The sequence below is a fragment of the Takifugu rubripes genome, chromosome 15 (genome assembly GCF_901000725.2).
Source record: "Takifugu rubripes chromosome 15, fTakRub1.2, whole genome shotgun sequence".
Lineage (NCBI taxonomy): Eukaryota > Metazoa > Chordata > Actinopteri > Tetraodontiformes > Tetraodontidae > Takifugu > Takifugu rubripes.
The window spans coordinates 13,377,997-13,392,197 of NC_042299.1; the positions used below are offsets into that span (position 1 = coordinate 13,377,997).

The following is a 14,201-nucleotide window of genomic DNA, read 5'->3' on the forward strand; positions in this document are numbered from 1 at the left end:
TGTCTGGATGGGTGGGTTTGCTCTTGGCCACTGAGCTGGATTAGACTTGAAAGAATCTGTTTCACCTCCAGCTCCTTTAAATAGGATTTTAGCTTGTGATCCCTTTAGGTTTAAATAGACCTAAGCTAAATTACTTTTTCTTTCATTTTTAAAGGGTTCTTGCATTACTTTTGTTAAATAAAACCATTTTAAAATGTGACTTTCACCATTAAGGTTGTTGCTGTGCTACTCTGATTATCTCCTATTAAGGTCTGTTGACCTACTGTGAGTTTTTTGTGGCCACAAAATGCAGTTTTCAATTCTTTCTGGTTAATAGAGAGCCTATTTAAACATAAAAATAAGAACCACAATGAGCTACAGTTAACTTGGTCATTCCCTCCAGCCCCCTTTTAACTCATTACATGGTCCATTTTTTGCAAAAAACTTCTTGTATACTTTGATTCATCACTATCATTTTTTATTTTATTCTTCTAATATGACAATAAAGGTATGATGTCTTGCAGAACCACTGTCAGGAGCATTTCTGTGGTGTTGGTCACAATTATTCTCTGCAGTTTGACACAGTTTCTGTCTGCTTAAGCTACGTGATCCACAGTAAATCCTTCTCTTTCCACCAGTCGTCTCACCTTAAATGTAGCTACAGATTTAATTTATCCCCACCCACAGTAATGAATCTTATAGGGTGTATATATTTCTCTTTTTCTCCTCCAGACAACAGCATTGAAGTATTAGCACATCTTAGAAGTTTCGCGTGTCACCAGACAATAAAGATGACTCAGCGCTGCAGTTGCCCACGAGACACACTCACGCTCTGCATGTGGTCAACCATCATTCAAAGCCCTGTCGTGAATATTTCTGCCCATTTCCTTTGTCAAAATGCAAATGTGAGCAGATGTGGATTTCAGTGTGAGCGGTCGGAGCTGCCCTCTCTGTTAGTGCAGGAGTCCTCATTCAGTCATCCTGCTGTCCAGTTACACTAATAGCCTCGCCCAGGTTACTCCCTCCAATAATGTTAGGGTGTAATCCTCACCAGCTAATGACCTGCCAGGGATTTCATGTGATATCACAACCTTTTCAGGAGACCACACTGTAGGTAGAAGGGGGAGAGGAAGGACAGACGGAGAGAAATGCCACGACGTGGACAGGACACGTGTTTGCTTTGATTAATGGAGGGAAAACACAACAAGATCTGATTTGGACGCTTCTGCAGGGTTTAACTTAATGCCACTGGATTTCCATTTGTCTTTTTAATGCAGTAAGAAACTACGGTAAGTGCTATTTTATCAAGGCTGTGTGCAGCTTTGGTTCCTAAATGTCAAAGATTCTGCAGTTGCAGATGTTAGTTCGGACCACTCCACCTAACTGGGCCAGTGGGCACATTTGACAGATTCTATTAATCAGGAAGCTTTTTGCTCATTTGACACAATCTAAACAGCCAGATTAGATTTTTCAAACTAATAGTAGATTGTTAATTGTGTTTTAGTCTTAGCACAGCTCTAAAATTAATTACCGGTAGTTAGCATTAAATTAATTAGTTAGCGTTGATGTCCTCTCAGATTAGTCTTCAGGTATCAACAGTCAGTGTTAATTGGGTTATGTAAATCAGGAAAGCCTGAGCAACCAGGAGTATCAGCTTCAGCACCGGGCATACCAGGTAAAGACGTAGCAGCTTATTCACATGAAATAATTACACAGACTTAACATACTAATCCTTAGATCCACTTTGCATTTCCTGTCCCATTTTTTTTTAAAGCAGCTGCCATTTTTCTACACCTTTCACTACACTTAAGAGATCTATAGCTATTGTCTCTTAAGTTATTTAAAAAAAATCGGTGTTTTAAACTACAGGAGAGGTCGTTTATCCATTATAGTTGAGCAGGAATCCAGCAGCTGCGGTCAAAACGTCTTGGAAGTCAACACCTTACGCGGCAGTTATAGTTCTGGCCACCGGGGTGCAGTATAACAGCTTTAATCTTCTCACGTGGAACGTTTATCTCTTATCACAAATATTACTTCAATAAAGGCAAATGAGTGGAAGTAAATAAAATAAAAATAGTATGATAGTCATCATTTTACTGTGGCTTAAATAAATCATTTAAAGAAGGATTTTCCTGCATTATAAAAAGATTTAGTAATAATCAGGGACTTCGCTCACTCAGGGTCACAGTGATGGAAAAACTTTGAGAGACCAGTTAATTAAGTTGACTGCTTTGCTGTTATAACCTGACAACTAAAAAACAATGACTAAAAATGGATCTGCCTGAGTTTCCCATTTAGTTTATTGCATGGCTCTACAATATTGCGAGCTCTATGAAAGCCTTCACTCTGTTTACCATCCATTCCTTCTTTCGTGCATCACAGGTGCAGCCATGGACATCGGAGGTTTAGAGACGGTGGTGGCAAACTCTGCCTATGTTTCAGCCCGTGGAAGCATGGATGGAGCTGCCGCGGCCACCATGCGTGACAAGAAGATGCGCGCCAGGCTGAATCTCCCCCACATCAGAGATTGTCAAGCCATGAAGTCCACCATAGACACGACCTTTGACAGCATCTGTATCAAGCAGCCAATCGGCAAGCGCCTCTTCCAGCAGTTTCTGAACAGCGACGCGGCCCATAAAAATGTCGGCGAGCTGTGGAAAGACATAGAAGACTACAACGTCTGCCAGGAGAAGGAAAGAGGTCAGAAGGCCCAAAAACTTTTCAATAAATACTACGAGTCCTCGTCAAAGAGTTTTTGCAGCTTTCTGGAAGAAAAGGCCGTAGCTCGAGTGAAAGAAGATCTTAAGAACGCCCGCAGCGATCTGTTCAAGGAGAGTGAGGTGCAGGTGCTGAAACACCTGGAGAAGACCTCCGTGGCCTCCTACAAGAACAGCATGTACTTCCTGAGATTCGTTCAGTTTAAATGGCTGGAGAGTCAACCTATCGACGAGGAGTGGTTCATGGACTTCAGGGTCCTGGGCAAAGGGGGCTTTGGGGAGGTTTTTGCATGTCAGGCCAAGGCAACGGGCAAAATGTACGCCAACAAGAAACTGGATAAAAAGAGGCTGAAGAAACGCAAAGGCTATGAGGTAAAGTGGATTTTGTTGCAACAGGTTCCAAATGATCCAAGTTCTACTGACTGTGACTCCATGAAGAAAGGTTTACCTGCATTTTTTGCACTTTATGTCTGCAAAATGCTACATTTCCTCTCTTAGCTGGACTAGATGCTACCTGACGGACCATGTCCCGCTGTGACTTGTGCTCATCACGTCTCTTGTTCAGGGGGCCATCGTGGAGAAGCGCATCCTCGCCAAAGTCCACAGTCGCTTCATCGTGTCGCTGGCGTACGCCTTCCAGACCAAGACCGACCTGTGCCTCGTTATGACCATCATGAATGGCGGCGATCTCAGGTGCTCACAGCTACATATTTGTTTCTGTGCTTCGCAGTTCCAGAACTCTATCTAATCTCTCCTAAGCGGCCTCAGGTAGATAAACCTCACAACTAACATATGAACAAGGCCCTCAGGAGTAACACATGTGGCTATCCCTTGATAACTCGCTGCCACCTTTCATACAGGTTTCACATGTACAACGTGGATGAAAAAAACCCAGGCTTTGATGAGAAGAGAGCGTGCTTCTACACCGCCCAGATCATCTGCGGGCTGGAGCACCTCCACCAACACAGAATCGTCTACAGAGACCTGAAACCAGAGAACGTTCTGCTGGATGATGCAGGTGAACAGCTCCCCCTGCAGATATTTAGCCACTGTGATGTCGTCAGGGCCAGAATATGCTGTGAACCTTTCTGATCAGCACTTGCATCCACTTGTGCACCTCTGATTGGTGGAAATATGTCTCCTGAAATCATCTGTCAGAACTTCCTGTGCAGGCATGTTCGCTAATAACGTTGGATCTTAATAAAGGGGGTAAAGCACCAGCTCCGGGTTTGGGGCAAAGCACAGTACTACCTTGAAAAATAACTCCCAAGAATGAAAGAAGAATTGTTTGGGTCAAGTCACAAAGATCTCTGTATGGAATCCTCCACTGGGGTGTGATTAGAATCAGTCTCATGCCTCTTTCCCCACAGGACATGTCCGCCTGTCAGATTTGGGTCTGGCTGTAGAACTTCCACCAGGCAAAGACAAAACCTCTGGATATGCTGGAACCCCAGGTGAGTGGAACACTCCGGCATTTCAGGACCACCTTCTCAAGTCGACACATTGTATGTTTAAAACTACGTGGCTGCAGGTTTCATGGCTCCAGAACTGCTGGAGAAGAAGGAGTACGACTACACAGTGGACTACTTCACTCTGGGAGTTACTCTGTACGAGATGATCGCTGCCAAAGGCCCCTTCCGAGTGCGAGGAGAGAAGGTACCGGATATATGTCCACGACCAACCGCTGTCCTTCACATGATGGAAATGTTGTGTCCCTTTGTTTTCATCCAGGTTGAGAATACGGAGGTAGCTCGCAGGATCCTCAACGATGCAGTTTCCTACGACCCAAAGTTCACCAAAGAGTGCAAGGACCTCTGCGAGGGCCTGATGGAGAAGGACCCGGCCAAACGCCTCGGCTTCAGCAACAACACCTGCGACGTGCTGAAGAGCCAGGCATTCTTCAAGGAGATCACCTGGGGCCGCCTGGAAGCAGGTGAGCAACCAAAGAAATCCGCTCCTCCACCATCTGCAGTCTGATTGCATTAAAATCCTCCCGGTTCTCTGAAGGAATGCTCCCGCCGCCGTTTGTCCCGGATCCTAAGATGGTCTACGCCAAAGACATCGACGACGTGGGCGCCTTCAGCACCATCAAAGGCGTGGTCTTGGACAACAAAGACACCGAGTTCTACGCTGATTTTGCCTCTGGCAAAATCCCGATCCCCTGGCAGGAGGAGATGATTGAGACGGGCGTCTTTGGAGAGCTGAACATCTGGGGAGAGAACGGCAAACTGCCCAACGACCTGGACCCAAACTACGTGGAGGCCAAAGGTGGAGGATGTGCGATTCTGTGAGCGGTAGCAGAGAAAATAATCCAGATTAGACAGTGCGTGCGCTCAATTTTTATTCTGTGAAACCTGTCAACCCTGTAATTAGTGGGTATTTATTATTTATCTATGGTTGTGCATGTTATTACCTGTACATAGATGTATTTATAGTGTTCCTGGTGAAAACATAATATACATGCAGACCTGGTCAACATGGTACCATGGTAACTGATATCAGATCTATATGTTCATATTTTTCTATAGCAGCCACATATTAAACAAACACACGTACTGTTTATCAGGCAATAAAACCCCTGCTGGCATTGTTACATTATGCAACACAATGAATCTTATAATATTTGCTGCACGTGTTATAAAGGACATCATGTTATTACTGTTTAACAATGTAGATGTAAACATGAATAAAGTACTGCAAATATGAATCTCTGAAGTTCCTCTGTTCACAAATAAAAGAAATATTAATAGAATTATTCTCAAAATGCTGACTGAAAATGTCCTTCCTGAGAGTGGTAAAAGGTTTGAGTACACTATCAGCCAGACTAATAGCTGTCAATAAACTGTCAATAAACTTTCAATAATTAGGTAAATGAGGCAGTAAATCAAGATCAACAAGAAGCTGGATTTAGCTGGCAGAGCCAGTGGATACAGGCTGAGCCTCTGACCTATGACCCTGAGCCAGGCGCGGCCAACCGATCTTTCATTTACACATCTCGAGCTTATCCGTCCACCTCTTGGTGCGTGTAAATCCATCAATGTCAAACGTCTTGACGTGGCCTCTCTTTCTAATTCCAACCCCTGCAATTATGGATAAAATATCCCATAATTACACCTGCCAACTACTCAGCAGGTGAACCATTTTCAAAGACCTGTGTGATTAAGAGAGATACACGGATCATTAATCTGGTTATCAGTCCTAATGATTAATGGAAACATAATGAGGCATCGACTTCACCGAAACTCCATCAGTCATAGAACAAACACCCACGCCGACTGTACAAAGTTGATCAAATACGTTGTTGTTTGAACAGCTTTCACTGAGAACACATTACTGAACCCAAAATGGGAACTAAGGTCTAAATTTAGCTTATAGCCTGAAAGGCTGCATAAAGTTATTTTTCCAGTGATGCAATATTTAACTTTATTTATTGATTATTGACCAATAACAATAATGCAAAACTACATTATTGAGAAACCGCAGCTGAATAATAGTTAGTATATATTTATCATTTTATCTGAGTGATAACAATTATCTACTGCTACAACAGCAACAACAACAACAACAACAACAACAATAATGAGCAGCATATTGAATGACTGGAGATTAAATCTGTAGGATCTGGTCCCTTCTGGGGTTTCACTGCCTGTTTCGTCCCACTGTTTAAACTCTCTTTTCTTTTTACATTTAAAAAAATAAATCAACATTCTATTATTTTCTGTTAAATTGTCCTTAATTCTTCCTTTCATTGGTTCATCTCTCTGCTAATTAACAGGTTCCGTTTGGTCCCTGTGAGCACGTTTTATGTCACCGAGCTGTTGCATTGTTGTTGTGGTGTAAACACGGCTGCCTTCTTACATATATAGATATAATATACATATTCTAAGTTTCTATTCCCATGTTGTACACTTTAATTTAATTTAATTTTAATTCTTGTCCAGTGTTGCTGCAATAATAGTTCAATTAAATTCTGTGTAGGAGCCTTTTCTAATGTTCATTTCTGTGTGGTAACGAACAATGAACGCAGTGAAAACTGTAAACCCGGGAGGGGGTCAGAGTTAACAACGCGGCCATCTTTGCTCATTGACATCAATGTTGTATCTATCTACGATTTTTCCAAGACTTTGTTTCCAACATTCACCGTATATTGAAAGTGAAAACAGCAGTATTGACATCTGGATGCAGATGGAACCAGGAAACCACTTCAGGCGTGTTTATCACAAAGCTTCTCTCTGAGCAGGAAGGTCAGCGCGGACACCAGAGAAAAGGAGGGAAGGGCACAGGAATAAAATATTAACAAAGGATTATGGGCTCAAACCACAACAGCGCTTTAGTACCGATAAGTTCATGACAGTACTTTGAACCATGCTCGTGATTACAGTCGAGAATGCGCATTTGATAAGATTTCTGGAGAGGTTCTCAAACACACATCTGCAATATGAATACACACAGCTGCACAGTCTATGTGCATGTGATGGTCATCCATTAGAAGAGCAGCCAGATGTTTGTCCAACTTGTCTTGGTTGACAGCTCTGTACAAAGTCAACGCCTCTCCTAAGAGCAGCCGTCGGCGTTAATGTACGCGGCATAAAAAATGGACTTGCAAAGAAAGGGGATTTCAAGGCATCTTTTGTTTCACCTTTAATGCCTAACCTGCACTAAAGCAGAGCCTCTCGGCCTTCAATCAGTCACCCTCCTGCAGCGTTTGCTCACGGAACTCGAGATGACCTCAAAGTCTGAGGCTACCAGTTCCTCAGAAGATGACACAGGCCAGGCAGGAGGATGAGGTGACAGTCGTGGCAGGATTACACCCCCATGATCTGTGTCATCCTCATCTTTCAGGGATGGGTGGACAATTAAACTCCAATAAATCGAGTTAGATTGGAAGGTGCTGACTCAGCAGTTAATTCATCCGCGACAACTCAGGCTACATCTGCCTCCAGTGCCAATCAAAAAAAGAGGGAAAGGGGGAGGCTCATTGTACACTTTCATCTCTATGGCAACGTGTCAGCCATGTGAAATCGATTTTGGGCGGGAATAGCCGACATAATAAAGCTGCAGCCTTTAAAACAATATTCAAATTGATGCAGGTTTACGTTTAACAGGTAAAAGGGAAGCTGGGAACCTGCAAGTGATTAGATAGCAGAGGTTGCAGGCAGAGCTGCACAGGCAGGGATCACAATCATCTGTAGATGACTTGCACAATGAAAGATGTCCTAGAGGTGACAGCACTTTTCCTCGGATTTGCAGCGTGGATCATGATTTTTGTGTCGCTGCAGGACCAGTACTGGAAAGAATCCACCACGGACGGCAGTGTCATAACCACCTCCACAATCTACGAGAATCTTTGGATGTCGTGTGCGAGCGATTCAACGGGAATCTATAACTGTCGGGATTTTCCGTCCCTTTTTGCTCTCCCAGGTGGGTTAAAACAGAGTTAATTATCGTCAACTAGCCTATTTGTAAGGAAAAAAATGTTTAAAAGATTAAAAACTATGGTAAGGTAATTATAATATAAATACAATTAAAAGGTATAATAATGACTTAATTACTTTAGTTCTTTGCACAAAATTTGGTTATGTTTAATAAGACAGCTTTTTTTTAAAAAAATCTCTAATTTATCATTAGAGGGAGAAAAACACCTTTGACTGATATTTGCATGGCATTTCTAACTTTATTTTCTGAATATAACTGCAGCTTATTCTAAAAAAATACACATGAAAATCCAGTACAGACGAGAGATGAATGCAAGAAAGGTGCAATTGCACGCGACAAAATAAGTGAAACAGTGATTGAAAGGCTGTTTTTTTTGGGTGTAGTTTTTTTTTAAGAGTATAAAACCAGTTTTTGATGTTCGAAAAGACAAAATTCTCTTATAATTCAAGGAAAATAGTTTTTATTTAAACACCACTGAACTCACCAAGAACTGTGCAAAAAAACAAAAAACAAAAACCCCAACTAACCCCTCAAAACATCACACAAAAGGTGACAAAAAAGGTGCTTGTGTAGGTGCGACCCGAACGTTGAGGTGGTCCTTCACCGGGGAGATAAAGCCCTGATATCAGCCTCATTTGTTAAAGCGGTGACGTCTTCTCAGGCTCAGGTGTTGGACGAGCAAACAGCTTTTACTGATAGGACGGCGGAGAATGGTCCTCTGTGGGTCAGTGTGATGCTCCCTCGCCACCCCCTCCCCGTTAGGCCGCTCCATCCACCATCCCTGGGGCGAAGCGAGAGACTTGAGGGCCATCAATCATAGTTTGATGTTATTGATACAGCGTTCAAAGCGCAGGTGTCAAGTGGTGACGGATGGCTGGAGGTCGGCGGTCATTAGCGAGCTGGAGGGTTGGACCTCACCTCAGTTTGTTTAACACTCCCAGAAAATAGAATTGAGAATAATGGGGGGGAAATCACGAGTAGGTGCTCAGGAATTAATCATTAATTCGTAGATTTCTATAGCATCAGAGCGTTAGAGTTGGCCACGAGTGTTCCGGGACGTTGAACCTCTGGCGCTGACGGTCCAGGACGCCAAAGTCTTCATTCTTGGGAGAAAAGCTCAAAGGAAGCATGAATGCGATAGTGGAAGCCCTCGCCTTCTTTTTGGGGTTTATTGCCTGGCTGATGGTTGGAGTGGCCCTCCCAAACCGATACTGGAAAGTCTCCACGGTGGACGGTAACGTCATCACCACCTCCACCATCTATGAAAACCTGTGGATGTCCTGCGCCACGGACTCTACGGGGGTCCACAACTGCCGCGACTTCCCCTCTCTGCTTGCACTTAATGGTATGTGGCCAACGCCGAGACGGGTTAGACTATTTATGGATGATGGGACGCAGGCTAATACACCTGCTTTGTAGTTTATTTAGTATTGAGAGCTTCTTACCTGGCGGAAGCCCATGCTGGATCCATACAAACAACCGAGGGAACGGATTTTAAAACCAAAACTAGCTCAATGTTAGTTTCTCTGTAAACACACTGTTTACAGAGTTTGAGTGTTGGCTCAAATGTGGTGTTTATCTTGATGGGATCCTGTTTAAAAGGCCTGCAGCAGTAAAACAGAGAAAGTTACAGATAAGAGAAGTAAACTCAGTGAACCCAGACAAGTACTGTATCATTTATATTCCAACAATAAATCTGAAGAACAGGCCAAAAAAAGATGGACATCTTTTGGGACTAGTTGAGGTGGAGGGAGCGTCTGCTTGTCGTTTCAAAGGGAGTGAAGCATTTTTAACTAAAGACTTGAGCCGATTTGATTCAAAGCTCGCTGAAACCATCCTGACTGGTGTAAGAGAGACCTGCCAGGGTGGACAGGCGTATCTTTCAATCTCATTTCCCCCCACAGGGTACATTCAAGCCTCCCGGGCACTCATGATCGCTTCGATCGTGTTTGGGTCTTTCGGGATCGTGGCCACCCTCTCTGGGATGCAGTGCTCCAAGATCGGAGGGGAAAATTACCTTCTGAAGGGGAGGATCGCTGCGATTGGAGGCGTGTTCTTTCTACTACAAGGTAATGGCGCAGGACCGGGCGGAGCGCAGGGCAAACATGTTTTTAGAACGTCTGGGAAAGGAGAACAGCCTGTCTGTAACACTAAACACCTCGAGAGGTGGATCAGGTGTTGCTCACAGGTCTGGGTGGGCTCCATGAACCGGAAGACCACTTCTTTGCATCTGCATAGTGTTTTATAGGTCATAGAATCGACTTTACAGTGAAAACAGAGACCCCAGCAGCATCTCTCTGAAGATGCCTTGTGTTGCAGGCATCTGCACCATGATCGCCGTGTCTTGGTATGCAGCCAACATCACGCAGCAGTTCTTCGACCAGTTTTACCCCGGGACAAAGTAAGTCTGCACAAACCAGACGGCACATGCTGCCTTCGGCCGCGAGCTCACGTGTAACCGTGCCGCAGGTACGAGATCGGCGAGGGCCTGTACATCGGCTGGTCTTCAGCCACGCTGGCCATCTGCGGAGGGTCGTGCCTGGTGTGTGCGTGCAAGCTCACGACACCCCAAGAAAAAATGTAGGCATCGCCTTTACCGATCCCCTGTCAACGAAGCCAACGGTCTAACCTGACCTCTTGTGTTCTAGATCGTACCCATATCAACCATCATCTCGAGGACGCGTGCTGACAGCCACACCGACATCGTTCTCCATCCCCAGCAACTACGGGAGAAACGCTTACGTCTGACAGTCACGTGCACGTTCACAATGGTTTATTATTGCAAATGGAATATGAGAGCGCAGCAATAACGATGAAACACACTATTGTAGACTAGATAAGAGCTTTTACTCTAGTAAAAAGCTCTTAACTCGACCCAGTTTGAACTTTAGTCTTTCGTTTTCATTATATTATATATAAAGGCTTTATTTTTATTGTGTAACGACACTAAACTTCTTATTGACTTAGCAAGGAAAAACTGCAAGATAATAAAGAGCAGAAACAGTGTATCTATTATAAACTGAATACTTACATGGTTACATTTACAGTGATTACATATATACTCCCTTTTTCCAGCAGCAATACGAGCTGGCTAATCAATCACCTGACCTGGAACAACAACTACGAACACACAAAACTATGTTTTTCAGTTAGGACACAACATTGTTATCTTTTACTGTACATTTGGTGCGTGTGGATTTTTAATGTCATTCAGGTTTTACCTGGAAGGCCTTGTGTGTCTTTATATGTTTTTTTACACAAATTAATAAGAGAAATTTATTATAATTTCATTGTCTTGCTCTTTATTTTATCATTAGAACCTCTGGCCGTTACCATGGGAAATAACCTTAAAGGTGGAGCAGCTCCGTAACAGAAATAAAACTAAGAGTTTGACAGCAGCTGACACACACACACACACACACACACACACACACACCATATTTTATATCTTGCCATGTTTGAACTATAGGCCCAAGGGATCCAAATATAGAATAATGATCGCTGCGACCTGGAATGATGCTGAATACCTGGAAATAGGAAAATGGCTTCAAACTTTCTGAGACAGTTTTTAATGGACAGAGTTGCCTGAAATCTCCTGGAAATGTGCAATGAGTAACACAATTATGGAGATGAATAAGTAACAGGATACACAGGTTACGCCCTTCCAAGAGGAACAAGAAAGATCCCCAAACATCTGGTCGGGTTTGTGTTTCATCAAACTATTCGGGTCTGGTCTGTAACTGTTGACCAGTTATTGTTTGTCAAACACCGTTTATCTCCCCTCTCATTGAACTACTGAGATATGAACTCTGTACCCCCCCTCCCCACACACACACACACACACACACACACACACACACACACACTTTTATTCTACATGATCGCAAAAAAACATTTAACATTTATTAAAATTGATTGTGTCTTATTAGCTTTGACTCTCTGGCTGCCAAAAGGAAAGAGCAATGTGTTGTATTTACATACTCATTTTGATACTGTGCACAGTCTTGACAAAACTTAACCACTTTGAGTTCTACATTATACACTTTAAAAAAGGGGACACACAACAGTCGATGAATCAGAAACGTAAAGTTTATCTACATTCTGTGCGCCACACGTGCGTCATAAGGTGCATCGAATGAGCAAAGCTGCCCCCAAGTGGCGCTAAATAGTACTAAAGCAGGAACTTTCAGGTCAAATCAGTTCAAAATATTCAGAAAACTGGTTGGATTAGGTACATTTTAAAACCATAAAATGAGGAGAAACATTTAATGACCTGACATTTCCAAGACAGATCTGTTCTATGGGAAACATTCCACTTCAAATAAATGTAGGACAGATTTTAAATACATTTTGAATTTTACAAAAAAGGATTTTAAAGGACTGGAAAGGGTTATTTCTGAAAATTCAATATCGATTATCTTGGGTCACTCTTTAGGTGCTTCACCAGCTAAATTATCCAGGTGTTGTCCTTCGAACCGCATAGCGTGCCAGCCCTCGCTGACGGTCAGATCCTGCGCTCCCTTAGATGCGTACAAATTCTGTGCTTTAGTATTCCATTCCAACACAGACATCTGCAGCCGTGCACACCCCTTCTTTTTAACCACCTGAAGAAATATTAACCACTCATAAAGACAATGATCTGTCTTGATGTTTAACATTAAGGGGATTAAAACCCGTTCTTACCTCAGCGACTTTGGACAACAAACCCTTGCCAATGCCCTTCCCTGCACAAGGTTGGGATTATTTGACTTGGGAATCAATTTCTGCCTTCACATTCATTAAGTGCTGTATCAATTTACCTCTGAATTCTGGCATCACGTAGAGGTCTTCTAGATATGCTGAGGGTCCTTTCCATGTGCTGTAGGTGTAGAAATAAAGAGCATATCCGACGACTGCAAAGCCTGAAAGAGAGACAGCAGACGACAGTGTTGAACAGAGATCTGTGGACTGAAAGTGAGGCATAAGAAAAGACACCTGACCTCTGGATTGATGCTCCTCTGGCACTTCTGCAACGATGCATTCAAACAAGGGATTCTGGCAGAATCCGTCCCGCTCCAACTCTTAACAAAACAAAAGAGACTACTTACTTACAGTATGTGCAAAGATATAGTTGCAAAATTCAGAGCAGAATTTGTAATCAGCAAAACAATGAAAAATCTTCAGTTCTAAATAACCGTTCAAATGGATCAGCAGCTCTCCAGCAGCACCTGGTTAAAACTAGTTTCATGATTAAATATTTATTTTCCCTGCAGCGCATCATGGATGACGCACCACGTGACTACTGTGCTGCACGATGGTGCTTTAACTTCCATTATAATGAGATGTTGAAATTAAATATTTATTATACACATTTTTATAGCATTGGAAAACATTAAGAATGTTTGTCATGTTTTTCCCCCTACAGAAATTATATTAAAACAAAATATATTCACACCATCTTTTTCCAGGGGAGCCACTAGGGCGGCTCTAGGGCCGCCGACCCGTGTCAGTATAATGTTGACTCATTATGTAAAGTTTCTTCCTTTGTTTGCTTTTTTTCCCCCATCACAACAATGAAAACCTAAGCTGTCTTTAATCGTTAATTAAATACAGAAAATAAATCAGCGCATTCAAGTTACTAATAACACACATTCTGCAGTTGTTCATTGAATCAAAACGTGGATATTTTTGTGGAAGTTTTGACGCAGCATGAAGTGAGCAGTTACATTTCAGTGTAAATGTGACAATACCTTCGTGAGAGATTTTCACTTGATCTGGCATTTTTTCAAACACCGCCAGCTCCTGAGAAGTGCACAAAACAGGCCACAAAGTGGTCAGAGCGTGCACTTAAACGTTGAGCAGCATGAGGAACCTCTAGAACCCGCTCACCATGACCATCCTGCAGATCTCCCTGCAGTCCTCTTTCCTCGCCGCTCGCAGTTTGACATCCATGTGTGCGGAGGAAACGTGAACGCTGCACTTCCGGTTTTTACGGTCACTTTCACGGGAGGGCCCGCCCCCGCCCCCCTCACGCGCCAATCATGCAGTTTTAACAGGGAAAACTGTCCGATAAGAAAATATCTCACAGAA

The 14,201-nt window shown here is 43.1% G+C and overlaps 3 protein-coding genes across 6 annotated transcripts; 2 read left to right on the forward strand and 1 right to left on the reverse strand.

The window, feature by feature from the left end:
• Positions 1 to 400: 400 nt before the first annotated feature.
• On the forward strand, positions 401 to 5,388 carry grk1b (G protein-coupled receptor kinase 1 b). 3 transcript variants are annotated; one of them, XM_029848759.1, is made up of 7 exons: positions 401 to 1,268; positions 2,362 to 3,068; positions 3,262 to 3,389; positions 3,557 to 3,714; positions 4,067 to 4,150; positions 4,228 to 4,629; positions 4,704 to 5,388. In XM_029848759.1, exons 2-7 carry the CDS (start codon positions 2,370 to 2,372, stop codon positions 4,985 to 4,987), a joined length of 1,755 nt encoding a protein of 584 aa, XP_029704619.1. In that variant the 5' UTR covers positions 401 to 1,268; positions 2,362 to 2,369; the 3' UTR covers positions 4,988 to 5,388. The 3 variants fall into 3 exon arrangements, with proteins under 3 accessions (XP_029704619.1, XP_029704618.1, XP_029704617.1); XM_029848758.1 differs by lacking the exon at positions 401 to 1,268 and having other exon boundaries at positions 1,289 to 3,068; positions 4,228 to 4,352; positions 4,428 to 4,629; XM_029848757.1 differs by lacking the exon at positions 401 to 1,268 and having other exon boundaries at positions 1,289 to 3,068.
• Positions 5,389 to 7,793: 2,405 nt separating this feature from the next.
• On the forward strand, positions 7,794 to 11,994 carry LOC101067711 (claudin-15). 2 transcript variants are annotated; one of them, XM_011611659.2, is made up of 6 exons: positions 7,794 to 8,117; positions 9,153 to 9,477; positions 10,037 to 10,201; positions 10,452 to 10,533; positions 10,602 to 10,712; positions 10,781 to 11,994. In XM_011611659.2, exons 2-6 carry the CDS (start codon positions 9,261 to 9,263, stop codon positions 10,878 to 10,880), a joined length of 675 nt encoding a protein of 224 aa, XP_011609961.1. In that variant the 5' UTR covers positions 7,794 to 8,117; positions 9,153 to 9,260; the 3' UTR covers positions 10,881 to 11,994. The 2 variants fall into 2 exon arrangements, with proteins under 2 accessions (XP_011609961.1, XP_029704620.1); XM_029848760.1 differs by lacking the exon at positions 9,153 to 9,477.
• A 181-nt stretch (positions 11,995 to 12,175) lies between these two features.
• On the reverse strand, positions 12,176 to 14,115 carry sat2b (spermidine/spermine N1-acetyltransferase family member 2b). Its single transcript, XM_003971136.3, has 6 exons — positions 14,001 to 14,115; positions 13,862 to 13,913; positions 13,112 to 13,192; positions 12,932 to 13,033; positions 12,816 to 12,856; positions 12,176 to 12,736 (listed from the first exon to the last, which is right to left on the reverse strand). Exons 1-6 carry the CDS (start codon positions 14,061 to 14,063, stop codon positions 12,557 to 12,559), a joined length of 519 nt encoding a protein of 172 aa, XP_003971185.2. The 5' UTR covers positions 14,064 to 14,115; the 3' UTR covers positions 12,176 to 12,556.
• Positions 14,116 to 14,201: the final 86 nt, after the last annotated feature.

Bases quoted from the DNA above. Each gene is read 5' to 3' on its own strand.
- LOC101067711 (XM_029848760.1), top strand. From the start codon at position 7,889: ATGACTTGCACAATGAAAGATGTCCTAGAGGTGACAGCACTTTTCCTC. The intron at 8,118-10,036 runs GTGGGTTAAAAC...TTCCCCCCACAG, and splicing joins GTCCCTTTTTGCTCTCCCAG to GGTACATTCAAGCCTCCCGG. The intron at 10,202-10,451 runs GTAATGGCGCAG...CTTGTGTTGCAG, and splicing joins CGTGTTCTTTCTACTACAAG to GCATCTGCACCATGATCGCC.
- sat2b (XM_003971136.3), bottom strand. From the start codon at position 14,063: ATGGATGTCAAACTGCGAGCGGCGAGGAAAGAGGACTGCAGGGAGATC. The intron at 12,857-12,931 runs GTAAATTGATAC...AACCTTGTGCAG, and splicing joins CGTGATGCCAGAATTCAGAG to GGAAGGGCATTGGCAAGGGT. The intron at 12,737-12,815 runs GTAAGAACGGGT...ATATTTCTTCAG, and splicing joins TGTTGTCCAAAGTCGCTGAG to GTGGTTAAAAAGAAGGGGTG.
- grk1b (XM_029848757.1), top strand. From the start codon at position 2,286: ATGGCTCTACAATATTGCGAGCTCTATGAAAGCCTTCACTCTGTTTAC. The intron at 3,390-3,556 runs GTGCTCACAGCT...CCTTTCATACAG, and splicing joins ATGAATGGCGGCGATCTCAG to GTTTCACATGTACAACGTGG. The intron at 4,151-4,227 runs GTGAGTGGAACA...ACGTGGCTGCAG, and splicing joins TGGATATGCTGGAACCCCAG to GTTTCATGGCTCCAGAACTG.